The sequence below is a fragment of the Phalacrocorax carbo genome, chromosome 11 (genome assembly GCF_963921805.1).
Source record: "Phalacrocorax carbo chromosome 11, bPhaCar2.1, whole genome shotgun sequence".
In the NCBI taxonomy this organism is placed as follows: domain Eukaryota; kingdom Metazoa; phylum Chordata; class Aves; order Suliformes; family Phalacrocoracidae; genus Phalacrocorax; species Phalacrocorax carbo.
The window spans coordinates 9,167,718-9,195,575 of record NC_087523.1 but is presented as its reverse complement, the minus strand read 5'-3'; the positions used below and the strand labels follow the sequence as shown (position 1 = coordinate 9,195,575).

General features: G+C 38.8%; 1 protein-coding gene across 7 annotated transcripts in view; it reads left to right on the top strand.

Annotated features, from left to right (window-relative positions):
* Positions 1–27,858, top strand: part of LOC104045754 (integrator complex subunit 6-like) — a 42,125-nt gene that overhangs the window by 8,221 nt on the left and 6,046 nt on the right. For 3 of the 7 annotated variants that reach the window (XR_010374792.1, XR_010374791.1, XM_064462947.1), the window contains exons 3-12: positions 11,025–11,174; positions 11,911–12,000; positions 12,307–12,490; positions 13,304–13,432; positions 15,403–15,566; positions 16,638–16,790; positions 18,416–18,548; positions 24,527–24,621; positions 25,356–25,466; positions 27,186–27,401. Coding sequence is in view for 5 of the 7 variants with exons in the window: in XM_064462947.1 (XP_064319017.1) it covers positions 11,025–11,174; positions 11,911–12,000; positions 12,307–12,490; positions 13,304–13,432; positions 15,403–15,566; positions 16,638–16,790; positions 18,416–18,548; positions 24,527–24,621; positions 25,356–25,466; positions 27,186–27,401 (1,425 nt within the window). In the remaining 2 variants the exon portion in view is untranslated. Of the gene's footprint in view, positions 1–11,024; positions 11,175–11,910; positions 12,001–12,306; positions 12,491–13,303; positions 13,433–15,402; positions 15,567–16,637; positions 16,791–18,415; positions 18,549–18,739; positions 18,821–24,526; positions 24,622–25,355; positions 25,467–26,878; positions 27,052–27,185; positions 27,402–27,858 lie in introns of those variants that run through there. The other 4 variants (XM_064462950.1, XM_064462949.1, XM_064462952.1 and 1 more) reach the window with 4 other exon arrangements.

Sequence of the window (27,858 nt, the reverse complement as noted above, 5' to 3'; positions counted from 1 at the left end):
GGCTACCTCCTCCCCTTTTGTGCTGTTAGCATTTGGCATTTTTAAAAAGGTTTCTTTTTTGTTGGTATTCATGGAAGAAGGCTTAGGCCTTGTGGTGTAGCTAAAAATGTGCACAAAATACATGGTATCTCGAAAATGGACGTTTATTCTTTTTAAACTTTGTGAGAAACCAATATGGTGTTAAATGCTGATTGTCTCACACTGTAACAATGGAAAAAGGTAATGTTGCGCACACTTCTACAATGTTCAATCTTGTATATTTTTCAAAAGAGCTTGCCCGAAAGAACTGTGATTTGAGCAGTGGCACAGGAATGATGTTCTGAGCTTATTGTGAATAAGAAAAGACAAAATTTAGTGCTGTCTCCTACAGCGTTTTCATACTTCAGACAGTTGGATTCAAATTGGAAAAAGTAATTTCTGTACTGTATGACTTGTCTTCTGGAGATCAGTGTTTTTGGTGGGGAGAGCAGTGTGAGTCCGAGGGCCCTGTGAGAAGATTCTGGATGTCTTCAGTCTTCAGTGATTCTCATCTTCACTTTGTATATTTTGATTGCATTTACCCCTCATTTTATTCAATAACATAGGCTACAAAAAATCAATGGAAAGAGCAGTCGCTGCTGTTCTGAATTTTAAATGCAGACTGTTATTTAAGTAATTCACTCTAGTAGATTTAGAGTCTTCAAATTCTTTCTCCTTCTTAAACTTTTTTTCTTGGTGTACCACTTAATGTATAATTCTTGTGCATCTAACACCCCAAAAAGTACGGCAGGTAGTAATTTAAAGGAATCTTTTGCTTTGCATTCTTCTTGCTGATTTCAAAATAGTCAGAAAATAGTTGTGTAGTAATCAATTTCAGCAGTAAGCAGTGTGTTCTAGGGCTAAGGTTTTAGTAAGGTGCCAAGGAAAAAGTACGTTCTTGTAACGAGACCGGATTATTTTGCAGATCTGAATCTGATTATCCGTAGACTTGTATTGATCTGTATATTCACCCTGCAGAGTATTTGAAAGATAAAGTTTCTTTTGGTGTAAAATCTGGCATTTACAAGTGTCTCTGAAACTTGAATTACTTACTACGAGATAAGTAAACCAGACCCTTGTTTTATTTTAAATAGGTTTTAAAAAATTATTATTTTCTAACTAAACGACCGATCTCACATTTTACCCAGCTACTGTGATTCTTTGCTTGGGCTCCTGTGCAAACTCTCCAGGAAAAGCAGCACTGGATGTGTTAAATATTATTCTAGGCTACAAAATGAACACTTCAGAACTCCTTAATTTTGCTTTTTACAGATGATTGTTGATTTGGCTGTGTTTTCAGAGATGCTTTTAAACACTAAAAAATGTAAATAGTATTTAAAAAAACCCACAAATCTTCATAAGATGGATGTTGTTGAACGACTAATTTAACTCAAAACAAAGATCTACAGTGTAGTTAAGCTGGTGTTGCTATGGTCTGCTTGTAAGTGAGAATAATGCATTAGTATTGGTCTTCATAGCATGTTAGCAGTAGAGCTGGTAGGTTTTTACGGTGGGGTGAGAGTTAAACTCTGCTTTATGGGAAAGTCTGCATCTGTTGAGCCAGAACACTTGGTGCCTTTGGCTGCTGCCAGGCATCCTGATGGTGCGCTTGCTTGAAGGCTGGGGATGTGGTGGGCGCCCTGGGCTGGGAACAGGGCCTGGTCTCCTGCTGCGAGGCAGGCAGCCTGCAAGCCCTGGTGACTCACGTGCGCGTGGTCTCAGGCCAGCCAGATTCGCACCGTGACAGTACATGAAGAAGTGTGCAGGGTGCTGCAAGGTAGGGCGAGGCTGTGAGTGCCTCCAGTTCATCAAAAGAGCTGAAGCAGAGATAGTTACTTTTGAATCGCATGACTCGAGAGGAAAGCTGTGACTTACTCTCCTCTTAAATAAAAAACTGACCATAACAATGCTACCAACTCCACCAACGTTATTTTTTTCTGATTCAGACTTGAAGGTGAAGTTGACGTTATTTGCTAGACAAGTTAATTGAGGTTTCTCAATTTGTGTTCCATCAGTGAGCATGTTAATTTAATTGTTGTCTAAAGGCTTCTTTTTCTCCTCAGCAGTGCCTTGGATAGCATTTCAGACGTGAAATAAAGAGATTCGTTGATCAGAAGGCCTCCTCTAGATCTGTTTCCTTCTTGAGATTCAAAGTAAACTTGCAATACATGTAGCACTTTGGTGTGCTGCACTAGTTCTGTGATGTGCTTTTGGAAGGATAGGGGAGGAATGTGACAGTTATCAAAACGAGTGTGGATGATGCCGTGTCCTCTCAGCTCTGGGCTGTAAAGCTAGAGGGGCACCAGTAATTCTCTTCCACTGCATTCCCGAAACTGTGCCATGAAGAATCCCTTGTGCTGATAGCACATGCTCTGTAACCTCTTAGCTATTGCTTTTATTCCTTGTGACTTTTCCAACCATGCTGGGAGTAGGAAAGGGCCAGGAGGACAGAGCTGGGGGCTGACTGGCACTGAAAGCGTGTTTCATAATCTGGAAGAGCAACAGGTGCTATGGGTGAATGCAAATTTTTTGATTGAAACCTCCATGTTTCAACTGCTAACCTCTCTGCAGTGTTTTTTAGATGCACCTGTAATGGTATTTCTAAAATGACTGCTAGGCTGCTGAACAGAAGCCTGTAGCCTCTTGTTTTGCTTACTGTACTGGAGCTGCAAATTACATCTGTGTTCCTTCTCCATCAAGCTATTGTGTGAAACATAGCTTGTTCTGGTTCAACTCAGTACTGAAATATCCTAGTTTGTTGCGTGCTTCTCAGAAATACTGCTTTTTTAACTGGATCATGTTCTTTTATTTAAATAAGAATGTTTTTGGGATAGGGTGACACCATGATCTCTTTGGTATTTATACTTTCATTTCTTCAAGTGTAGTCCTTTCATCCTCATGCAGCAAAAAGTTTAGTGAGCATAGCTGTCAAAACATGTGAAATACTGTTGACCAAAAAGCTAAATCCAGAGATAGATTAAAGCACGAGCAGCAGGTAATAAAGAAAAAGGTAGTGTAGGCTTTATTTTTTGCTTGGCATTGATTATTATTATCACTTGATTCCAAGCATAGTTTCAGCTTAGAGCAACTCTGACATTTCTAACAGGTGGAGGTACTGCTTCCCTATAAATGCCGACATTAACAGAAGGCCCTAGTACTTGTTTTGTAACTGGAGCTTAGGAGGCGCTCTGCTAGTGTTTTCCATGGATACTATGCTTAAAGATTGATATGAGTTGTTCTTACATAAACATCTTGAATTCTTCTTGATGGAAAAGCATTTCTATATATTGTTTAGTGTTGAAGTAATCTTGAAAGGACAGTGAACCCCATGGTATAGTTTGAGCTGGTTTCCTAAGGGGTGTGATTTCTGTAAATTTTTTTTAATGAGATACAGAAAAATACTTTTTTTTTCTGTGTAGTTGACTGCCTGTCAATAACAGTTATATATTGCACTAGAATGCAGTTCTGATCTTGTTCACATTCACTGGCACATGCTTTAGAAAACAAGCTGGTCCATTCTGTTTTATAAATGAACTAGTCTTTGGTGCACCTACAGGAGCGTTCAGCTTAGAAATGTGCAATTAAGGGGATCTCCTGTGCACCTCAGTTCATGTTGCAGACCTGCCTTGGAGTGTAAGAACTGGATTGCTTTCAGATGAAATACTGGAAGATGCAGCCCAGCCACTGAGTGACGAGTCTGCAGGACTGTACTACAGGACAGCTATTCTGAAGTAGAACCACTGAAATGCAGTAGTGTGGCTGTCCTCTCCTTAGAAACACCTGCCTTGTTTGTGCTGCGCTGCTTGCTGGCCCAAAGGCAGCCAGTGTATGACATCTTATTCCTTACACTAAAGCTGTCTCCAGTTGTGCAGGAAAAAAAAATTTGGGTGAGGGGAGGAGAGACTCTGTTATCAAAGCACATAGTCTGTCCCAGAGCTGGAGAAAAGGGAAGTATTGTGCCTGGAAATGGATGGAGATGGGGGACAAAGCAAAGTCACAGCTTGCGTGTAAAAATCTGGTGTCAAAATATCTTATCTGTATGGGATTAAAGGAATCATCAACTCAAGTGCCTTTTTTTCCCTCTAAAGATGTATTTTTTTCCTAAATATATGTATTAAAGCAGTTTGCTTCTCTGTTCTTCTGGAGATGTTTTACCTATATTAAACTTCTGTAATTATTTTTATTTGACTGGGACTCGAGCAAGCATTTTTTAAAAAAAGTTTTTAAAAAGTCCACACTGATTTAAAGATGCACCTGACCACTAGGTTTCAGTTTGTGTCCTACAAAACCAGCAGAATTAACTTGACAAGAAGAAACAATTTGTTTTCTATGGACAGTGCTTCAGCCTTAAAAAGCTAACCTGGTGCTCACTAGCTCTAATGTAAGGAGGACCAACCAATGGATGCTTTGCTGTATTTGAATGCTGCGTGGGCTTATTGAGGAAGTAGTTTAAACCTGTGAATTTACTATCCATTAAAGTACTCCTCAAATGAGAACTGAAAAGGTGCAGTTTTGTTAGGCTGGTCCCATAGTAAACAGCACCATATACCTGCTCTTGTGCCTGCAGTAGGGTCATATCTAAGTTTTACCCTGAAACTCTCTTCCCTGTTTTGCTTTGCAAAACCAGATTTCCATGTGAAAAGCTAAAGATAGGCTCCCCTGGCTTGCTAACCAAGACACATTTGTCTTTTTATCCATCCTTGCCGTAGAAACTTAACTTTATAGGGCTGGCAGCTGTCTGTGTTTCAAACCCTTCCCTAAGGCAAGGGGAGACTGGAAGAGTGGGGAATAAAACCAGTAATAAAAATGATATACTGTGTGCTGGAGAGCCTAACATGCCAATACAATTGCACACAGCTGGCTTGGTCCCATCAAACCTTCCTCCTCTTCCCACAAGCTTTTTGCATAAGACCAGTAAGATCTGCTGATGTACCTCCTCCAGCATTCACTAGCCCTCCAAATCCAGGACAGTACAGCTTGGATCCAAGCTGGCTCATTGCATTCAGCACTACCCTGATGATAAGCTGATTTCAGGCCTGTGTGCCAGTATCATTCTGTGCTGGAGGTATGCTAATCTCGTATCTAAGAGGTGGGTGTTGTGATGCTGTCTTGTGCCAAGAACAAAAAAGAATTGATCTTGTGAGTTTCTTTACTAAGGGCTGTTTGATACTATGCAGTGACAGGAGTTGTATGTTGCATAAAAGTAACTAGAGAGCACAGGTACTGAAATGAGAGAAGAGTTATTCTCCAGCCAGGGTATAGATTGAACCTGAGAGCTCTGTTGCCTCAAAAATGGCATTCATAAGTATTTGGAGGGGAGTCAACGTCTAAGTGTCTGTTACAACTATTCCTTTTGCCCCACTTGCACAGTGCAGACAAACATTTGCGTGGATGAAATCAGTAGGTGATGTAGGTTATGTGATGCTGACTTATTTTAGGACTTTTAAATAAACTTGTACACAATGTTTATAGCATAGTGTACAATACACTGACTATTTCTAACTAGTAACTCTCTGAATATCAAATAAAAACCATGGGGGTAGCGTGGGCATTGACTGTTTTGTACCAAGCAGCATAATCCTGCCCTTCATGGGGAAGGGAGTCGCAGGGTTCCGGGACCTTTCCTCCTCTCCCCCTTTGCTAAGTTTTGTTGTAGCAAAACTGGGATGACCAAGGTACTCTGTGTTTGCCAGAATTCCTACTCCAAAACTGCTGAAGCTGGGGCAGGGAAGGCCTAGGTTACACAAGAGGGTATTCCCTGCTGCAAAACCCACTAAGCAATGCTGTGGCTGTGTTCAGGAGGTTACAAAGAGGTGAAGATATTTTGGCATTTGAGAAGCAGCCTCTGACACTATAGTGGGTCCAAAAGAATACTTCATCTCCCAAGGAGAGAAACATCTGCTCGATTCTCACACAGATGTGAACAGGTTTGAGTGGTGATCACGTGTACAGTTACCGGTGCACAGAAAGGTAACTTAAAAATTAACCATTCTGGAAGGTAAAAGGCAAAATGCTCTGCTGTCTTCACACAATACTTAGAAGTTCCAGAGCAGGAGTGGTTTCAGATTTCAACAGCTGGATTTTTTTCTTACCTTATTTTTCCCAAATGGATGTCACTGACAACCTAGCATGCTACAGGCATGCTATCCTGAACTAGTCTCAGTTTTCCTAGGGTGGGTGCATTTAATAATTACTGAGAAACTTTAAAAAAGTTGTAATATCTAAAATCCAGTTCTTCTTTCTAGGGAAACATTAGCAGAACTCTAACAATCTGTATGTTTAAATAAATACGGAGTACTTACTGTAACACAGACTGTTGTGATTGGCATGCTAGATTGCAAATTGTCTTCTTGGAAGTTTATTTTTAGTAATGTCATAATTTTTCAATCAGATCTGAAAGCAATCCAGTGAACAATAAACTCTACAGTTCTGTCTTCTGGCATTGCCTGTAGAAACACTAAAAATGAAGACCTGCAGCCTCAAAAGCACCAGGTCCCTGGATTTCATGGAACTAGCGAAATCAGGAGAGTTTGCTTTGGACCTGGAATTCTTGTGCTCTAATGCCCAATGTCTGGGCCTGCCCCTGTAGGCTGACCAAAATGTGCTAAGAAATAGTTGGAAACAACCATGCTGCCCCAAAATGTTGTATTGTTAAAAACAAAAAACCCCCACCCCAGTCCCAACCAACCAACCAACCAAACTACAATAAAACCAGTAAATACGACAGTTAAACTAGCGTAGCTGAGATTACAGCATGTATGTGTTACACGTATTCAAAACTTGGTAATGTTTTACTCTTACTTTGGTATTGCTCTCTTTTGTGTGATAAAGGTAGTGGCTTTTTTCCACCCCCTCACTAAAGCATTTTATAAGATGTTCTTTCCTCCCTCTTGGAACTGAAATCTACTTCTGTTGTTTCTCTGATGTCTTGAAGGTCTTTTTAAGTTTTTAAGATTAAGTTAAGAGACTTTCTTTTGCTGCACAACTCTTCCTTCTGATGTGCAGTTAGTTCTGGTTGGGGTAAATAAAATCTCTTCTTCACTAGGTTTTTTACCTTGATTTTTGTCTGAATTCTAGATTATCTGAGCAATTTTGACTTTACCTGCTTCATGAAGCAGCTGAAATGCTTCTATGGCTGTATGGTGAAATAGAGCAGGGCATGGATTTGACTGAAAACTAAGTCACCCGAAAAAAAATTTTTATTCTTCAGGTATATTATTTTTTTCAGTATGATTTGCTTGCAAAGGCTGAAGCCAGGAGCTGGAAGGTGTTGTGTGCTGCTTCCAGATCTCAGGGTTTTGTAGGATGGTATCCAAAGCTTGCTGTTGTCAACGCAGAAGGCTAAATGACACTGCATTTTTGCCTGTTCTTGGCATGAGCAAACAGGATGAGATTTTTGCTTATAGTACTTGTTCTTTTCCCAGCTATCTTTGAAAGTCTTTTGGTATGTGTATACAGGCTAAAATTATTTGTTCATATAAATTATCAAAGGAGAAACTAGTAACATAGTGGCAAGACAAAGGCTGCTCAGATTGCTATTAATAAATTGTGGGCATAAAAGTGACTAAGTAGGAATGTAATATGGAAGATGATGAGAAATAATTCACAATGTTAGAATTGGTTCATAAACAACTAAAATAATCAATGTTTAGTTCTGTCTTCATAATTACTGACCTGAAGAGGTTACGTAGTTTTTATAGAATATGCTTGTGTTTGGTCCTCTAAAGTTGTGGGGTTTTGGTTATTTTTTTTGGTTGATGGAGTTTTGTTTTTGGGTTGGTTTTTCTTTTGGCCATTAGTGTTTCTGCTGGCAAATGGAAGTAGTGCTACATAAAAGCAGTGCTTTTTTCTAAGCAGCATTAGTGGCAGTATTTTGAATTTAGGAAGGATTATTATTTAATCACTTTAAAGTGCTTTGTTGAACTCATTATGCATATGTGCTGTATTACGTACTTGACTCTTTATTTTGCCCTAAGAATGATCCTACCATATATATGGAGAGGAGAATATATGGAGTCCTTTGGGGCTTTAGTTTCTGTCCCTGAAATACAGGTTTAATTATATACATTGGCTAGAATCTTTCTGGAAAAAAACATTTTACAGAAATAGAGCTTCTTGTCATTAATTTTGGTGCTTTTGATTCCAAAAGTTTGCTTGAGGATAAGCTAGAGAATGTACTACACTGACTAATCAGACCTTTATTTAAAAGTGGGTATGGAATTAGGAAATCTTATATTTGCTGCCCTAGTTCACTCAGTCAGTTGTTCTCCAGTATCACTGTTTATTTAAAAGGTACAGCTCTCCTCAGCTTTATCTTTAAGGATGCTGTAAGATGAAAAATAATTTTCTTTGAAGGCAAACCAGTGGTGATCAGCTGCTCCTTGTACCTTCAGCTTACTTGGTTTTACATGGGAAAAATAGCAGCATATTTTGCAGGCAGTTGACCACACTGCAGCTAGCTCAAACACAGTAGGAGCTGGAAGCCAAGCAAATGTTTTCAGAAAAGGAAAGTAGTAGAATCTCCAAATATCAGTGAAAACTGTTACTGTTTTATTTTACAGATAAATACTCTTAAATTCATTAGCATTCAAATCAAGAGTTGTAGGCTAGGAATAGTGTTTCCTTTGTAAATGTTTTATTCCCCCCCTCCCCATGTGCTTTTGCACAAGGTAACTCAGACAGCAGCCTTTGCTGGAGAATGCTTTTTGAACTCAGCCTGGCTACTCCCAAGAAGCTGGGCTAATCTGATTAGGTGTTTTTACCAGACAAAATAAAGCAGTTTCACCTACACCTTAAGGGTTCGTAGAATTAATACAAAAAGATTTTTTAAATTGTTGACTTTAAATTGTTCTAAGGCAAACATTTTTAGGATAACACAAACCATCTTGTTGGGATTTGGAGTTCTTATGCTCTGAAAAAAAAATCGTTAACTAAGTCCCTTTTACTCCAAAGCAATGACCCCGTGTTTGTACTTCATTCTTGCCTCGGGCTGAAGGCACCTGTGGGGAGTTGCTGTGGCTCAGCTGATGAGATTCTGTATTTTGTTAAGCTGTGGTTGTGAGGTGGTGTTGATGGAGTTTTATTGAGAATTACCTGGCTGATCGAACTACGCTGTTCCTTTGAGTTTCAAGTGCAGTTTGAAGGTAAAGCTGGGCCAGTCCTGCTGAAAGTCTTGTTTGTTCTTTGCCCCATTGCAGTTTTCTCTCTTCTCCCTTGCACTAATCTAAAGCTTGAAGAACTGGTTCAGGGAGCTAAACTTGATCAAAAACTGTTTTTGTTGAATCTCCTTATGAAGATTCCTCATTCTGAAAAGAAGCCCTCCCAGCTTAGGCCTGAGAACTCAGCAGAGACGTGGATCATCTCGTGTCCTTCCTTTCTGCTCCGTTCTTGTATTTGTTGATGGCTCTAAACTTGTCAGTCCTATGACCATTGCTGCAGCCCACAGTGTGTACTAGAGGTTGGCAGTGGGATACAACTGTTTAAAAAGTACAGGAAAATCCTGTCCTTTCAGGTTCTTGCGCAGCATGGCATAGTCAGCAGGTGATTGCTGCTGAGCCCAGCGCACTGAGGAGGAGAGAACCTACTCAGAGGTTGTCCCAGCAGAAGTCAGACGGTCTGAAATTTTTCTCTCCATGCCTGCCTAACTAGGATTCCTTGTGGAGCATGGAAGTGTCTCTGGTGCCAGATGATAGTGACCCTGGGTGAATAACTGCTTGCTTACTGCAAGAGTGGTTTAGAGAGTAAGATGTGATAGCAAGGCTGATAATTGTGTGAATACCTGGGGTTTTCAAGCTTTGCTTGTTTTAGTTGAGGCAGCTTAAATCCTGCACAGATTCCCTGTGAGCTAACGTTTCCTAAAATAGCTTCTGAACTCTGCAGCGTACCACTTTTTAAGAGAAGGGTATGTGAATCACAACTGATGCTGATGTTAGCCCTCCTTACAGTAGGATCCAGAGTGCTTGGTAGGACTGATCCATCCTCATTGCTTTTTGCTGTTCCTTTGAATGCTCTGCAGGCTTTGTCAGCCAATAACAACTTTCTTCATGACCTCCAAAATGTCAAGCTGTGATACCGAGATTCTCTAAACAGTGATTTGGTTCTGTGTTACATGGAGTGTGGCAGCTCCTCCATAGAAAGTTTACATGTTGGGAAGTAAGTGCAGAATAGTGTAGTTGGAGGGCTGGCAGTTGAAGTACCAAGGTAGGAGAAAGGCAGGGGGTTTGTACTGCAGTTTATACTGTGGATAGAGGGTGCTTGATAGTACCATGAAAGGCATGAGCTGAGCCTGGTGGGCTAGGGTGGGAGGAAGTGCAAGAAAAATTGAAAAGTTGAGTAAGAGTAATGTAATATTAAAAATAGCTGATTTTTAAAAAAATATTCCTTCTCCTAAATTAATATGCTTCCTTGCTTCTCACTTGGGGAAATTGTGGGAAGGGGAGGGTGTGACTAGGGAGCAAAGATGCCCGTCACTGTACTATTACTTCTTTATCTTTCTTTTTAAGCATCACTGTTAGATTTTTAACTCCTGCATTAACTCAACGTGTTGCAAATGTATCCTTTCATTCCTTCCAGCCTTGATTTATGGAGGAAAGAATGAAAGGGGGATAGGTATATACCAGAAGCAGCAGCATTATTATGCTGCTTGTATCTTTATCTTTGCTATTACTTTGGCAGCTGCATTTCTGACTTCCAAATTTGACAGTTTCTTCTAATAAAGTATTCACATGCTTAATCCAAATACTTCTATTAATTGCATCGCCTCCACAGCAGTTTTCATGGTAAGAGCTGGGTATTTGCAAATTTTTTCAAGTGCTTGACAGTACATGTATGTTTCACATCAAGTTATAGATACATGGATTAGGTGTGTATAGCATGTAAATGATGCAGTGTATCTATTAATCAGGAATATAATATAATTTTTGATGGGAAGGGATGTAAATGACAACTTGCAGTTGACTGCAGTTTGTTGCTAAAATAACTAATAAGCTTTTTTGGTTTGTTAATAGGCTGGCTGGAAGGAAAACCACGCAACATTTATGAATGAACTGAAAAATCTTCAGGCTTCAGGACTAACAACCCTTGGTCAGGCACTCAGGTCATCGTTTGACTTGTTAAATCTCAATAGATTAGTGTCTGGAATAGACAACTACGGACAGGTAACAAATCTGTTTAGAGTCTTCTGTCTTTTTTTATTTTTCTGTGTTTTTTGAAATTATAGTGGGGGAGGGATTTTTGTGGTTCAAGTTTGTTTTTGCGTTTAACTTTTGTTTGTTTTTTTTTTTAATGTTATATAGCTGTGTGTTAAAACTTGGAACTGTGAACTTTCCCCCCCCCCGTCTTTATTCTTTCTTATTACATCTACTGAACACACCCTGGAATATACTAGTGCTTTTTTTCCTTATTGAACTACAAAGAAAGCAGTAGTATAAATGACCCCGCTGTAGGTACACAATTGCTGCATGGAGTATGTACAATGGAAGGCAATGCATCTGCTTTGCAGTTTTATGTTATCCGTAGTTAGTGTCCTGACTTCCCTCTCATACATCTGAAGAGTCCATTTAAAAGTAGTCTGGTTTTTGCCCCGCTGTCGTTGTGAGATTCTGAGTTCTCTGTATTATTACCAATTTATATACTGCTTTTGTGAGCTAGAGTGGTTTTGAACTATTACTGGAGGAAAAAGAGTAGTAATTTTAAAAATCTTAAGGTTGTGTGTGTGAGTGCACACAGCAGCACATATTGCGTAGTTCTGTATGGCTCCACACTTACTGAAAGAAAATTACAGAATTATTTTGAAAGATTGCTCATCTTACTGTTTATTTTATAATGACAAAAATGTAAGCCTATAACTGAGTGTTAAGGTTACTATTAGCATTCCTGTGCTTTTGTCTCTAGGGAAGGAATCCATTCTTTTTGGAGCCATCTATTTTGATTACCATCACAGACGGAAACAAACTGACAAATACAGCTGGAGTTCAAGAGGAGGTAAACTTGCATTAAATTCTTTCAAGCTATGATCTTGCAAGTTGGCACTGTGTTGACATTAATATTAATTGGTTTTTTCCTGCTCATAGTACTTCTACTTCATCAACCTCTTCTGTAATAGAGAACAGAAACTATCTATGCTGTCATTGCCCAGTCCCTAAATGCATACCTCACGTAGGTTTCCAGACTATAACTTCAGATAAATTAGTGGATAGGAGAGAAATGGGGTCTCTTACAGAGTAATGAATAAGTTTGAGCATTGTTTTGTCAAGTGCTTGAAAATAACCTTAAATCTTTCTTTACCAGCTTCATCTTCCTTTGAATTCTCCTTTGCCTGGAAGTGAACTAACCAAAGAACCATTCCGTTGGGATCAAAGGCTGTTTGCTCTAGTGCTGCGTTTGCCAGGAGCTGCATCTGCTGAACCAGAGCAGCTTGGGAGTGTGCCTACTGATGAATCTGCTATCACACAGATGTGCGAAGTTACAGGAGGTAACTGAATGTTAGCTTGCTTTGGTTCACATTTGGTATTTGCCTTAAAGTATTTCTTTTGATTCAACATCACCTCTTGCTCTTTTCTCCATCTGAATTACTCAGTGTCCATATGAAGCTGTGTGGTGTTTTTTGAGCTTGGTTTCCAGAAGCAGAGAAGTTTAAAATTAAACCATATTCCTATTTCAGATCTTCTAGATGCAAGAGAATTTTCTTAAGGCACCAGTAGGAGGGATTGGAAAATTTCTTAGATTGTCCTTCCAGATGTTGGCTTTGCTCAGTCATGAGATTTGTTATTTAAATGGTGAATTGAGTGGGACAGGTATTATTGAGATGTTAATTCTGCTGCAGGGCTAATCAGCTAAATTTAATCTTAAAAGATGGAGCCTATTCCTTGAGATGTGTATAAAAAATTTTGTTTCAATTGGTGCTTGAAAAATAAGTTGCTTGGGGGGGCAGTTTTGGAGCGTACAGGAGTTGGTAAGGTTCGGGTAGGCAAAAGCTGGTAGATTACATAGAATTGGTGAAATCAGATGTTCTTAAGGGCATTTATAAACTTGGCCTTGGACCAGCCTGATTTAGCCTTAATGGCCTCTTTTACTGATGAGTAAAAGCTCGGCAGGTTGTTTTTTCCCCCCCTTGGTTGTATTGCATTTGAAAAGTGTTTTGCCTTTCACATAAACTTGTACAAAGTTTGTTGCTATTATTTTGGATAAAACTGAAAACCTTGGCAGTGTATAAGACACCTTCCTTAATTAAGATTACTCAAAACTTGCTTTCATATTTTCCCTGTGTAATTTATCTCTTGCATAGGTCGTTCTTACTGCGTTCGGACACAAAGAATGTTGAATCAATGTTTAGAGTCTCTAGTTCAAAAAGTCCAAAGTGGAGTTGTTATTAACTTTGAAAAGTCAGGACCAGATCCAGCTCCTATTGGAGAAGGTATAGTAACTGGCTTTTTACCCTGAATGTTCAAGAAGAAATGTTTTGTGTGCATGCAGATGTCCTTAAGTGTCTCTGGTGTCCTTCCTACCAGCTTTTCACTGTAGTGTACAGGATGCATTGAATGCCTAATACACTCTAAAAAAGCGATTAAGCTATAAAGCTTATATGCTTCAGTGACAGAGCTCTGGCATCTCTTTAAATATCCCAAATCATAATGGATGTGCTCTTCATAGCTTTTGAGTAGTTTTATGTTTATGTTTAGTCTTGTCTTTGTTATATTTTTAGAAGTATTGGTTTGATCCTTGGTAAGTTAAATGGTGCCATATTCTTGCACGTATTTGTATGGATTATCTACCTGCTTGCTAGCTCTCCTGTCGCTTTTTTTCTCACCTCTTTGGGGGGCTGAGGGAAGTGAATGTTTGCAAGAAGTAGTAAAGTTTGAATTACAGTGTTGTCAAAACTTGGTTTTAAAATAATTAAATCCAGGACTAGTGTATTTAAACAACTAAACATCTCTGAAGTAATCTCAATGCTTAATTTTCTGCATGTTTTCATTCTGCTGATTGATCACAACAGAGTAAGTTTCAGTTGAATGTTCTCAGCTGCAAGTGAAAAACTGTGTGAAGAACAAGGAATTATTTTGCTAGCTGCAAGTAAAGTGCATAACAGGGAAGAGGAAATGCACTCTTAACGTGGAGCAGTTTTTCAGATTTGCTGAAAGGAAGGATAGAGAGCTGACCAGTTTGTGTTTAGGAAATGAGGATGTTCCTGGAATGTCAGAAACATAATAGCTCTTAGGATCCCCTGAGCATCCTAGCATAGCCAGCTTTATTCCTGCTTTCATTTTTGAATCACCTTTTTCTTGCTGTATATATTTTTTTCCTCCTTTTGCTTATTTAAATGCCATTTTATTGGAAGGCTTTCCTGTAATGCTGTGCAGGACAGCACCTCAGCAAATTCCTGTGTCTCTGTTGGCCCAAATGTTCTCCTATGTGGCAAAACAGCTGATTAAGTTTTTTTTCTGTTACACTTAAATGGTGATGCACTGTGGATATGAATGTACAAAAATACTGAGACTTTCTCTCTTTATGTGAAAAACCCTAAATTATAGAGGAATTCGATGGGATTTAACAATGCAAGAAAAATCACTGTGTATATAATGCAGAGAAACCAAACTGATATGTATCTTAAAGGTGTTTTGTGTAGTATTATTGGCCAGCTATCGAAAGCAGGGAAAATTAGTAGTTTAAAATATCCTTACAGTGTAAAAGAGTCTTTAAATGGGTGATGTCTGCTGTGCTGTTTGCTTTGAAAAGCAGTCTTTGAAAACAATGCTGAGATTCTGTACTGCTACAAACTTTTGTCCTCAGTGTGGAGGGGAGTCGGTGCTGGTACACTGCAGTGGACTGGCGGAAAACACTGGTCTTCCCAGTAGAGCGTGGGATTTAAGTAATCTGTGAATTCTTACTAATTAAAAATGTGACAAAAGCTGCTCCTGCAAGATGCATCTGTCTTTTCTGTGAAACTTCTCCACTTCCAGTTTCCACTAGTGGCAGCATCAGTCAGAGAGCTTTCCATGCAAATCAGTCTTTACAGGTGCAGCAGAACTAAAAACGATAGGCTTGCTGTTGCCTGTCAGATCTGTGTCAAAGCACTAAGCTTAAGCAAATAGCATTTTCCGTAATACGTGAGTATGCCTTCCTGCACTAATTATCCAACGGCTATGCCACAGGAGCAGAAGGGTAGATGTGCGCAAATGTTATAATTGTTTCTCAGATTATGCTGTTCAACATACTGATATATAGTTTTTTCAACCACTGATGTAAACATCTTTATGTCTTTGAAATAATTGTGATGAAACACCTTATTGGTTGCTAATAGAGAAATTTTGCTGGGAGGCAAATGCATGCATGTAGCTTTTTATTTTCTTTTCTTTTTGTTGTTATTTTGCTTTGTTTAAATTTTAGATGGACTTGTTGATTCATCCAGGCCCATCAATTCATTTGCTTCTCAACCGTGGCATAGCTGTCATAAACTCATTTATGTACGGCCTAACCCTAAAACTGGTGTTCCTGTTGGGCATTGGCCAATCCCAGAATCTTTTTGGCCTGATCAGAATTCACCTACACTGGTAAGTAAAATAAAGAACTGAAAAAAGAATTCTGCTCCTAGTGAAACAGACTGAAAATTAATAATAAAGTGGTTGCATTTTTTTAATACTTTCTCTGTTTACTAATACGAGCTTACTTTGCTTTAAAAGAGTAGTTAAAACTATTTTTAACACAGGATGGTATAATCTAATGTAAATGCTGTATGCTGTGATGGTTTTTGCATCTGGAAGGTTTACTTCATGTATATGGTTAGTTAATTGGGTAAATGGTTTTAAAAAGATTATAAAATTTATATTACTTCATGTACCACAAATTACAGTGAACCTATTAAATTTTAATCAAAGCTTTATAAAATGCATTTATGTGGAAAAGGGAGTATTTGTTTTTGATAGAAGGTCAACCATGTTTTCTTTGCTTAGTATTACTTTATGTATGGACTCTCATTAGCAGGAAGAATTAAAACAGAAAAGTTACCCCATTCAGAAAAAGAGGGAAAACCAGCATTCATTTCTCCTTTTCTTAATGAAATGATAATACATTTGGCATGTCTTACTAGCCTTTCGAAACATCTTTCTTTCATTAGGCATGTTCTGTTTCTGTACTTCGAAAGTGCTCAAGGTACTGTTTTCTTCCCCATGATTCAAGAGGAAAAAAATCAGACTTGGCAGGGAATACCTTGAGATATCGGTTGCGAAGAGAGCAGAGTTTCACATCTGTAATTCTGTGAACATCAAGCTGGGAAGCAGAGTTGAAGTTTTCTTCTTTAAACCTGTCTGTGATACTATAGGTTGATTGTCATGGAGGCTTTTAAATATCAAGATAAATAATTGAATATAACCATGTTTTCCTCTTGGTGAGCTGAATGTGTGTACGTGTGTGTGTGTGGCTTTTTTGTTTTTTAAAGGTAGAGAATTAGTTAATGAATCTATATTTTTGTGTGGGAGCTTGTATCTTTTTTTCTAAGGAAATGGTAGAAACTGAGAGCTTAAGCCTACAGGATGGTAAAATACATGTGTATGAATCTTCTAAAGATAATTGATTTGTTTATAAAATACCAGACAATTCATATGTTCTTCCCCCCTTCCTTTTAGCCTCCGCGCACAGCTCACCCTGTTGTGAGGTTCTCCTGTGTTGATTGTGAGCCAATGGTAATAGACAAGCTTCCTTTTGACAAGTATGAGCTTGAGCCTTCACCCTTGACGCAGTACATCTTGGAACGAAAGTCTCCCCATACCTGCTGGCAGGTATTTGCCCTTTATTTGATTCTAGAAACGTAATGGGCATCCTAAGGTGCTTTAGTCTTTGTAAGCCTGGAGAATTGGGGTCTGGTTGCAGTGTCTGCAGTTGATGAGAAGAGACGTGTCAAGGTTTCAGTTACCTCCTTTCTAATAGAATTATCAGGAGTCAGAATGAGTGTTCCCTCTACAGGCTTTGTAATCTCATTTAATTCTGTTTCTAGGTCCATCTCATTTTGCTAAGAAATGTGTCCCGCAGGTTCCATTTTCAGCTAAATTGAAATTCTCTGTAGGCTTCCATTTGCTTACAGGGAAAACCTAGCACTAGTTTCCATCATGTTACCTAATCAACAGCTGCAAATAATTTCCACTAGATGGTTGAAAGTTGAAACTGCTAATGGGAATTGAATGGAAGCTGTTGGTCTTGTTGACTAGATTGGCCTCAAAGAGGTCAAAGTTCTGTTGCTGAAATCCTTTGTCACATATTCCTTTTGTGATTTTTGGATAGGTAACTTGTTTCTGCATCCTCTATAAAATAAGGCTTGTAATTCCCTTCTCAATGGTGTTCTTGTAAAGAGTAGCTTAATATGTACACCAGGAGTTTGCTTAGTATGATACTTTAGCTGGAAAGATGGGTTTGGAGGTGTCTCTTCCATGTTTCTGTTTCCCTAATTAGTACTACAACTTAACTGAAAATATAACAGGCATATTCAGAAGAAAATTGAAGTTACTTTTAATAAGCGAATTTCAAAAATATGCTTTAAGCATTCATAGGTAGGTACTTTATTTGCCTAAGTTACTACAATTACTCTGCTGTTTTTCAAAAACTGCTTTTCTTCTCCCCACTACATATCAGACCCTTACTAACCAGAGAAATAGGCTCATTGTCATAGAAACCATGTAACAAACTCTTTCTTATGCTCTGAAAAAATAGAGAAAAAAACCCCACTTTAGTTTTACTTCAAGGTTTACCTTTTTTTTTAAAGCAAAACTGTTTTTGGCTAGATGTGGGTTATTTTGACTGTCCCAATAAGAATACATACCATCTTTATCCTGTTGAAACAGTTGTTTGTATGCATTGCTTTTCAAGGTTAATACCCCTATATATACACACACTTAAAAGAAAACAAAGTCAGTGTTAGGAATGTTGGTGCTTAACGTAATTAAAACACGTTTCTTGAATGTTTGTTCGTTTTGCTTAATTTCTATGCTTAAAACGTTTTAGATTTCTTTTATTTTAAATTTTAGTCCTGCTATTTTATGTGTCAGAAAACTGATTTCAAATAGATAGGTTTTTAACATACCTTCAACAGATGTCCCCTGACCTATTTTAAATAATTTCAAAAACTTTTTAGAGCATCACTTCGAAGTAGTTTCACTAAAGCACTGAAGATTATACTGTGAAGAGCATTTCCACACTGACTGGGCATACACTAAGTGTTGCATGGCTCAGTTTTGTGACTGGGGTATGTAAGTGTACGCTGATCCTGATGTGTGCAACCTCAGACTTGGCTGTTCTTGATAATTTGCTGTCTTAATGCAAGTGGTTTCAGATGGATTTTAATTTTTAAATTCCCTGTGCTAAATATTCTTCATATTCTTCTGATACAGTGATATCTCTTGTTCTTTATCAGGTATTTGTGAGTAGCAGTGGAAAATACAGCGAACTTGGCCATCCGTTCGGGTATTTAAAAGCAAGCACTACTTTAACCTGTGTAAACCTCTTTGTGATGCCTTACAACTACCCTGTTTTACTTCCGTTGTTAGGTAGGTAATAAATTTACATTGTACTGCCAATGCAGCTACTTCAGAGTAAGAGAAAAACAATAATGGTGTTCTGCCTTAGTTTGAGACGTTATAAAATAATGGAGATCAGAGAGTAGACAATGTTGCAAACTCTTTAACATAATTTGGGAGGAGAGGATTTTCATACCCCCTCTCCCTTTTTTTCTCTCCAGCAGAGGAGGAGAGCTACCAGCTTCCAGTGCATGTTTGATGCTGTTCACCTCCTAGACACGTAGCCTCTTCCTTAACCTGGAGTAAGCTTCAACCTCCATTCTTTTCCCTCATTTAGGGTGTGGTGTATCCAGGTTTTGTAGTTGCTCTTGTAGCAGCTAATTTTTTACTGGAAGATCAGATGCAGTGTTTGTCACGGGTGTTGGGAAGAGGGAATTCCCTGATGCAGTTTAGAGCAGTAAGAAGGAATCGAGCAGTGAAACAGTCTACATTTCTTCCCTGCGCAAAGGACCAGTGTTTTTTTCACTCGCACAATGAAATTACTTTCTACAGGAAAGGTGGTATGAAAAGGTGCTGTGTGATATGGATAACTGCCATAATGATTACGGCTATTAGGGTTCTGGCATAAAGGTAATGGCAGAGAGAAGAGTTTCCTGGGTGATGCTAACCCTTTTAGTTGCAGATGCTGTAAGGCGCTTTTGTTCTGGTTTTCCTGGGTGTGTTTAGTGATACAGAGTAACAGTGGAGATCAAGAGAACTAACATTGGCTCTTACTGTCTTACACAGGATTTTTCCATTCATTTCTAGAAAAAAAACCCACAACACAGTTCAGGAATGCTTTTTCATAATCCTGGTCATAACAAAAAAAAAAAGAAGTTTTTGCTTGCTGATAATTGGAATGTGTCTTATACGGTCATCCATGTAGCCTAAGTATTGTCTGAAAGCGTGCAAGTAGGATACTTCTAGACTTAGAGTTTCTGTGAGTTTGTGGCTACTGAATTATTGCAGCAGATCCACTGGTTGAAAAGCCATCACTGATACTAAATAAATTTCCCTATTAATTTTGATTTTGACATTTGCAGTTCTGCTATGTCTTCACTGGCAGCTCTTGTCTTCCCCCTGCCTTTTTTGCAGGGGTGTAAAGCTCTTCCTACTCTTTGGAGAAAGGCATTTTTCAGTATGTGTAGTGCTATTCTGCAGTTTACTCACCTGGTATCCCACATCTTAAATTTCTGAAGGCTGTTAAAAGGAAAATGCAGAGCTTCCATGTTGCCTGAGTTGTAAAGCGGATGTGTTCTCTAGAATGCAAATACTGTGCATTCAGTATTGTTAACACAAACACATACACAAAGTGTTATGTTCAGATCTTGTTCCAGGACTTTGTTTATCCTTGGTCTCTAAGGCATGGTGAAATTAAGTTCTGTGGAATATATATACAGCACAAAAGCATCTCTGGCCCCTTTTCTACTTAGCAGTACAGAAAATGAATAAGATTATAAGCAGCATACCTGTTAAATTATTTGTATATGTTTTTTAAAAAAATACTGACTCTGTGTTTGTGTCTGTGGGTAGGTAGGGGTTGTTTCTGTTTTTAAACCCTCCCCCTCTGTCTGTCATAATGCATACCAATAGTGGATACTGATGGTTCAGTAGAGGACTGATTTGCCTGTGTAAAACCAATCTTTCCTTACTTTCACCCAGATTAAAAAGGATGTGAGAACTTCCAAGCCCAGGAAAAGTCTGCTCTATTCAGCCACTACCACCCATATTGGTGTATCAGCGAGATTCTAGTGGCTACTGCCCTACTGGTAGAATATTGTGTTGGAGGACAGAGACTTATCTTGGGACAGTACCGCAGATAGTTTCTCTCCCTTCTAGTGACTCCTTCAGACAAAGGCAAAACCACTACCTCTGTATTATTTGTAATGTCTTATCAAGTGGCTTATGTGTGTTCAGCCTTATCAACAGGTAGCAAAATGCTTAGGAATTATTTTCTTGCATTTTTGTGTTCCTCCTGTATTTTGAGCAGGGGAATTCAATTCTGTTTTCAGAAAATAATGTGTCAGCCCTAAAAGGCAGGTAAGGTAGGCAGGTGTGAGGAAGCTTGCAGGTGATATTTGAACAAACTGAAACTAGTTGTAGTTGTCTATGACTGAAGGAGGTAAATTGTACCACATCCTGTAGATGTGGTGGTTTATATGTTGGTTTCTGCAAGAGTGGATTTGGGAATGCTGTAGCCTTTCCTAGCTTGTAACTTAATGGGTCTGCTTTTAGAATCTGACGCTTTGTAAGGAAAGGAGCCAATTAATGAGACTTCATAAAACAGTGAAGCCGCACAGTCTGTGTGTTAACCTGACCCGTGCGCTATGGTAAATTGGTTGTCTGACAAAAATTCTGGCCTCTAGATCTTTTATGGAGGACAGACCACGTGGGATGTGCTGTTGCAGCTGAGCAGCTCCTCTTTGCTCTTGTAGGAAAGGCTAGAGAGGCATCATGACTAGCTTGGGGTGGTGGTTTGCTCTGAGAACTGAGGAGGTAGGGTGCCGTTCTTGTCTTGTCTTTTTTTTGTTCAGTGTGAGGCAGCTTTCTGAAGGCAGAGCTTTTCACAGGCAGATGTGGACGTACTTTGATGCTGAGTATGTTTGGCGCATGGATTATAGAAATTTCCTCTTGAAGGATTGTTGCCTTTATCTGGTACTAGCAAAGCTATTGTATTGTACTTCAGATATTCTTTTATGTAAAATAATTGTTCATAAAGTAGAAGTCAAACAAGAGGTTAGAGAGTGAGCTTAGCAAAGATCAGGTATACATGTCCTTGCCTCCAGCCTTGCCTAAGATATTTCCTTGGCTGATCTTAGCAGCGTTAGTGGGGGGGCAGGCGCTGCTGGGCAATAGGAGTAATTATTCATTGGGAGCGTCAGCAGAAGCAGTAGTGAAACAGTCACGACGAAAATACCATGAGAAGGTGGTTAATACCCTTTCTCTCCGGGTCTAAATATGCAGAAGGATGAGCATTTAGAAAATGTCTGCCTGTGAAGGACTGCAACGTGGACAGTTTCCTTTTATGCTTTTATAGGCTCCTTGAGAGAACCTGCAAGTACTGATTTTATATTTTGGAAACTAAGGGCTGCCTTTCTCATGAGTACGAACGTAGTAAGCTGTGGCACAGGGAGGGGGAGCCAAACATTTTGTATCGATATAAAAAGAGTGCCACAATACCTTTTTTTAGTGGTGAATACTATTTTACATTGTAGCGTCTTATTTTTGGCTAGATTGTTTGCAGGGAGGGATATGGCTTTCCGTGAGTGTAAAATCATGAGTCTCTACTACTTAAAACAAAGGAACATATCTGTTAGTGCAGAGGCAAGTGTAAGTTTTTACTTTGGGTTACGTGGTACAAGCTGTTACTCACAACTAGGCTGTTGTCACATGAACTGTTCTTGTAATTAGGCTCCAGCCGAACTACTAAAATTACCTGCTGACCATTCTTTGTCTCATGGGTTTTTTTTTTAAACTGTTCACTGAGCCTGAAAGTGCATCAAGTCCCTTTATGTGGTACTGGGTACTAAAGGATGTATATTTGTATCCTGTTTGTCACAATTTGGTTGTTCTATACATTAATCTGTAGTGGATAAAGACTTTGCAACACAGTTTTAAAGTACCTGGTCTGTTTGTAGTTCTACCTGATCTCTTGAATTGTAGCAGTTTGTGGCCCTTCCCTCGTGTTTTTTAATACCATGTTCCCAATTATCCAGTGCTTTTAGTTCCCTCTGAGTTTAGAATTAAAAAGAATTCTGCATTAAGTGGACTATACAGAGAGTAGTATCTGAAAAATAAATAGGTTGGACTAAAACTGATTTATGAAAAGATTTTTGCAATACTTTTGGATTTTATCTGCAAAAGTTTGGGATTTAGTCTGCGAAAGACGTAGTTAACTAGATTACTCTTTGTTTGCTTATTTATGTAAAAGATTATGTGCAGCTCAGGGCACAGTGGAAAAAGTACATTTCCAGTGCCTGTGTTGCAATCTGCTGACAGCGTATGTCCCAAACTCTTGCGATAGAGGCAGGTAAGATGTTGACGGTGATGTTATCTTTGAAACCTGTGGCTGTGTTTACCACTATGACTCTCTTCCTTTTAGAGGGTAGGAGTTCCTGCAGTATGTTCGTGCTGTGGGGAGGCTCTCATTTTAAATAGGCAAATCTTTGCTGAAGCTCTGCTTGGATTTGAGAACTTCTTACTTGGATAGCAAAGATCAGGGAGGTGCTTTTGTATTTGATTTCTCAGGCTACAGCTATGCTGTGGATAAAGAACCATAGCTAGCTGAGCATTATGAATATCTGTGCCATTTAAGAGTGGCTGTGCAGTCAGACTGCAGGGGTTATATACTGGTACAGCCTTCACTGTGCAGGAAGTGAGACAGTAATAAAATGCTCATGAGGGGTTTAAGGTTCAAGCTGTACTCATAACCAACTCATAGACTTTAAAATATTAGGATATTCTATGATATTGAACATTTTACATGGGGTTTTTTGTTTTTGTGGGTTGTTTTTTTTTTCCCATTTTCAATTTTGGGAGAGGGGAATAGTTTAACTTCCGTTTTGCTGCAAAAAGCTAATAGGCTTATAAGATAAGAATGGATGTTATTTTATATTTGCCATATGTCATGGTATCATCACAGGTTGTCTTGGATAATAGTGCTAAGCATGTGGTATGTTGAGATTTTAAATGGAGTTCTAACTTGTCCTCTTAAACTTCACCCCACTTCCTTCAGGCCAGGAAAGAGAACAATTAGCATCTGTAGTGTGGTTTTATATTTGATACAGAATTCATTTAGATTGGAAAATACCTGTAATTAAGTGTGGTTTGACTATGAGAGCTTGGAAAATCGTATCTTAACATCTGTTCGATTTGTGCAGAATACTCTGCAAGGCAAATTTTCTTCTCCAAATACATCTTCATGAAAGTTCAATCTGAAGAAAACAATTTCCTTGCTGCATCTGTCTTTCGCACACCCTCTTATGTGCATCCCTGTCTCCTGCAGATCTCTCCAGCTAATTTTTGGACACCCCTTTCTCCAGTCCTGCATATCCTTCCATTAGCCTCACTTTGCCAGCATGTTACAGCCCTACTAAGGAGAAACTTGATCCCAATTGATAATCCATAATTTCAAATGATAAATTGCAGGATACTGTGTTCAATTCTGATGTTTGGAGATCACTGTTACAGTTCATAGCGTGCACGGCAAATAGCTACATGCTTCAACTCAGTGATTCCTAAATGGCAATATGCGCACCTCTAGTGCAAGCAAGGTATTTCTAAAACAGTATCCAAAGGAAATAATGTGTCTGGTTGCCCCTCTCTTAAAGGGCAGCAGTTTTCATAGCTAATTACTGTCTCTTGTCTGTGTCTGTGGGAAAGTTTGCTGCTCCGGCAGGCAGTGTGGCTGGAGGTATGCCCCTTCTCTGCCCAGGGCAGCTGCTGCTCTTGTCAGCAGAGTCCAGCAAAGCTGACTGGAAAGATTCCCTGCTCTGGTATTTTTTTTTTCTTTCCCTTTGGTGCCCAATAATGTTTTTACCGGAGACCAGAATTCATCATACAGGTTGAACAAAAGAAAGCTGGGCTGAAAATGGAAATTGAACCAAATGGTGGTGTTTGGTTTAATCAGATACAGGGAGTCCCTGATGATGCAGGGGAGGCAAAACTCTTAACAGGTGGATCTGTTGTACCTTCCATGCTGCTAGTAGTTGTGCAGTATTTAAGTCTGTTGTACCTTGTAAGTTTGCCTTATAATGGGGACTTGCTCTGGATTGTCTGCTGCAGCTAGGACTGGGGATTCGCAATCCTTCAAACCTAAGGTTAAGAACAGTCGTTGTGGGGAAGCCCCATTGGGAGATGGGTGGTGGGAGAAGAAAAGGGGGGGGAACTTGGCACGTTGAATTTTGGATAACGCTAATGGTCTGGGACTGTATAAATAAAACCTTCTTTTGATGTTTTCCTTGTTGCAGATGACTTGTTTAAGGTTCACAAACTTAAGCCAAATCTGAAGTGGCGACAGGCTTTTGACAACTACTTAAAAACAATGCCTCCTTACTACTTACTGGTATGTTCCTTTTCTCATTTCATCTTCCTGGGTATAATGGCTGGTGTGACCAGAGTCCTGTGCATCATACCTCTTCCTAGTAAATTTTGTTTACATAATTATGGTGACATTTAGGTAGTAAACATTTTGCTTTGCAGAGGTATGTAGATCAGGTCAAAGTTTTTAAGAAATAAATAAATTTCTAGTAATATTGAGTAATAGCAACTATATTAAGCTATTAAATGTTTTCTGTTTATTAACTGTTAAATAAGCTTTAGATTGTTCAGAGAAACAAATTTAGCATTATTTTTGTAACTTGATAAGGGAAATGCGGATTTGTTTGCTTATTAATGTGGGTGAAGTGCTAGACCTTGGGAAGCTGATACTAAGAGAACTGGCTGGGCCAAATAAAGGGTGGGGGGAGGCACCCTGTCACCTTTTGCGTGTAGCTTGGACAATGCACCTCAATATGGACTTGCATCATCCCGGCTATTCTGGTACTGAGCCTTTGAGTGGAAATTGCCAGTGGCACCACACTGTGTGGTGCCTTGGTAATGTGGCATAATGTCCATTGCGAGCTAGCTAGACTACCAAACTCATGTCACATGTTATCTGAATAGACTTGAATTTTAGTGGCCAAAAGCGGAAAAGCTAGAGCACTAATCCATGTGCCTTAGCTTCCTGTAATTGATCTTATAAATTTTTTTTTTTAAAGACTTATTCTCTTACTATTGTGTATTTTGTTTTCCTTATAGCCATTAAAGAAAGCCCTAAGGATGATGGGAGCTCCAAATCTGATATCAGATAATTTAGATTGTGGACTTAGTTACAGTGTTATCTCTTACCTTAAAAAACTCAGCCAACAGGTAGTATTGATAAAACCTTTGCAATTAGAAGTGCGTTGATTATTTAGTTTGTGGTAATCTCATTATAAAGCAGTTAATCCCTGTGGGAGTTCAGATGGGTGTGCAGCATATATTATAATTGAAGATTGGTGAGCATTTCCACTGCGAATGTGGGTGAATACAGAGTGATTCTGTAGCCAGTGATTGTGCCTTCTGTAAGTGGTGGAGGGGAGTGCGAAGGAGACCTCTTCAGCTACATTTTAAGTATCTGCTAGACCTTTAAACTCCAAAGATTATCACTAATTGGATTTATGACTGCTCTCGCCATTGTTCTTCACAGCTGAAGTCAGAGGCTTGCTCTTAGTCTCATGTTTATTTCCATGCATGCCTTGGCAATGTGTACATTCCAAAAAAGTGTATGTTCTTGTCCACAGGGATTAAAGTAATAGTTCAAGCTTTATAGCTGAGCTTCCTGTTTCCTTCAGGTCAAATCCATTCTGTGCGCTAAGCGTGACCTGGTGGGAAATAGCCATACATACCTTTTTCTCTTTGTCAAGAATGCCATTTCAGGTGTAACTGTCTGAAAGCCATGCCTCCTTAGCACAAATGGTTCTTGTAACAGTAGTTTAATATCTAGAAGTCAGTGGGGAAGCAGTGCAGCCTTTAAAATTACAAAGAAAAAATCCTCCGCCTTAAAGAATGCACAAAATACATTGTAAAAGCTTGTGAATGACTGAGCATCTATTAGACATAAAAATTCCTGTGGTATTTTGGTATGCAAATTTGTATTATTTATCTGCAATATGGAGTTGGAATGGCTTGAGATGGCTACTGTGGTTTTCACAGACGTTCTCAGCACATGAAACAGTTTAAGTGTGTTGGATGCATTAAAAGCTCCTGTATAGGGAGAAGCAATTGCAGAATTCTGCTGTGCTCCTGCTGTCCTTAAATTCAGAGTTTCCTGCAGATATGAAGTAAACCCTGCAGAGGATGAGATCTGGGGGAAGTGGGTTGCGATCACTGTGGGTTTTGGGGTTTTGGTTTGTTGGGGATTTTTGGAGGTATTGCAAGTGGGTCTTACTTTGAATACAGTTAAAGCTTAATTATTAAATTTATTTAATTAATTAAATTATTAATTAAAATTAATTAAATTATTAATTTATAAAGTAAAATTATCTGTAGCTATAATAAGAAATCTGTGCTAAATGGAGAAGTAATATGTTTTTAGAAATTACTGATTAAGCAAATTTTAAAAATTATTTTTCTCCCTTACCTTGTTGCAAACATATAGTGCAAACCTTAGTTCATAGGTTGTTTCAAAAATGAAATCTGGAATATGTTACTGTATCTGACTAATACTGTTTAAGATACAACTTTACAGTAACCTAAGGTATTCCCCCCTTCCGTTATTTTTTTTTTCTTTGCCTTTAAAGATGATTCTTCAGGGACACAAAAGAAAGTCACAAGACTTGCAGCAAAATCAGGGATATTCACAGACCTCCTACTGGCTTATAAATTTAGATACACTGGCTATTTTTCCATATGCTAGCACATTAGGATTTCTTGCTACTTGAGATCTAATCCATGTAATCCAATATCTCCCTGGGTAGGTAGTTCTCCCGTTTGTTGAGTAGTTGGGAAGTAAATCTATAGTTTTATTCTCTTAAGGTATTATGTGTTTTATACTGGAAATCTGCAATGCCTGCTGATTCTTCAACTCATGGTGTGATTCCATTTTAGACAAAAATAGAGTCGGAACGGATAATAGGTTCAGTGGGTAAGAAAGTTCCACAAGAAATTGGAATAAAAGTGAAAAATCACTCCAGTGGCCTCTCCTTGGTACACAGTAGGGATTTTAAGCAACTGCTGCAAGGGATCACTGGGGAATCTCCACTGAGACTGGCGGAAATGAATGTTAAAGAATTTGCTGGCTTCCACATAGGACTTTTAAACAAGGTAAACAGCGTAGTGATCTTGCATGATTAATCATCTGTTTTAAATGGGTAACTTCTATGGACTTAGTGTAGAAGAAGGAAGTAAGTACTTTCACTGAATTGTGAAGAATGCAGCATAGGCATAAATAATGAGAAGAATAAACGCAACTTTTTGCACTTGCTTTTGGAACACTGTTTGAAAATCCCTTGGTAATAAACAAAGATTACTGTATTTTAAGTTGCAATCTCTGCAAAAGACAGCTATTGTTGTTCATCCAGGAATTAACATGCTTAGTTTTAATGGAGCTGAAAGCACTAATGCTGAATAAGTTCTTGTTGAAGACAGTCATTGAGTTTGCTATATCTGGTTATGAAGCTCTGAAGTTACTTCAGAATACTTTTTGTAATAGTTAGCATTATTACAGTTCATAGAGGAATTTCTCTGTGCATGAGAACTGATGGATTAACTGAAAGTTATT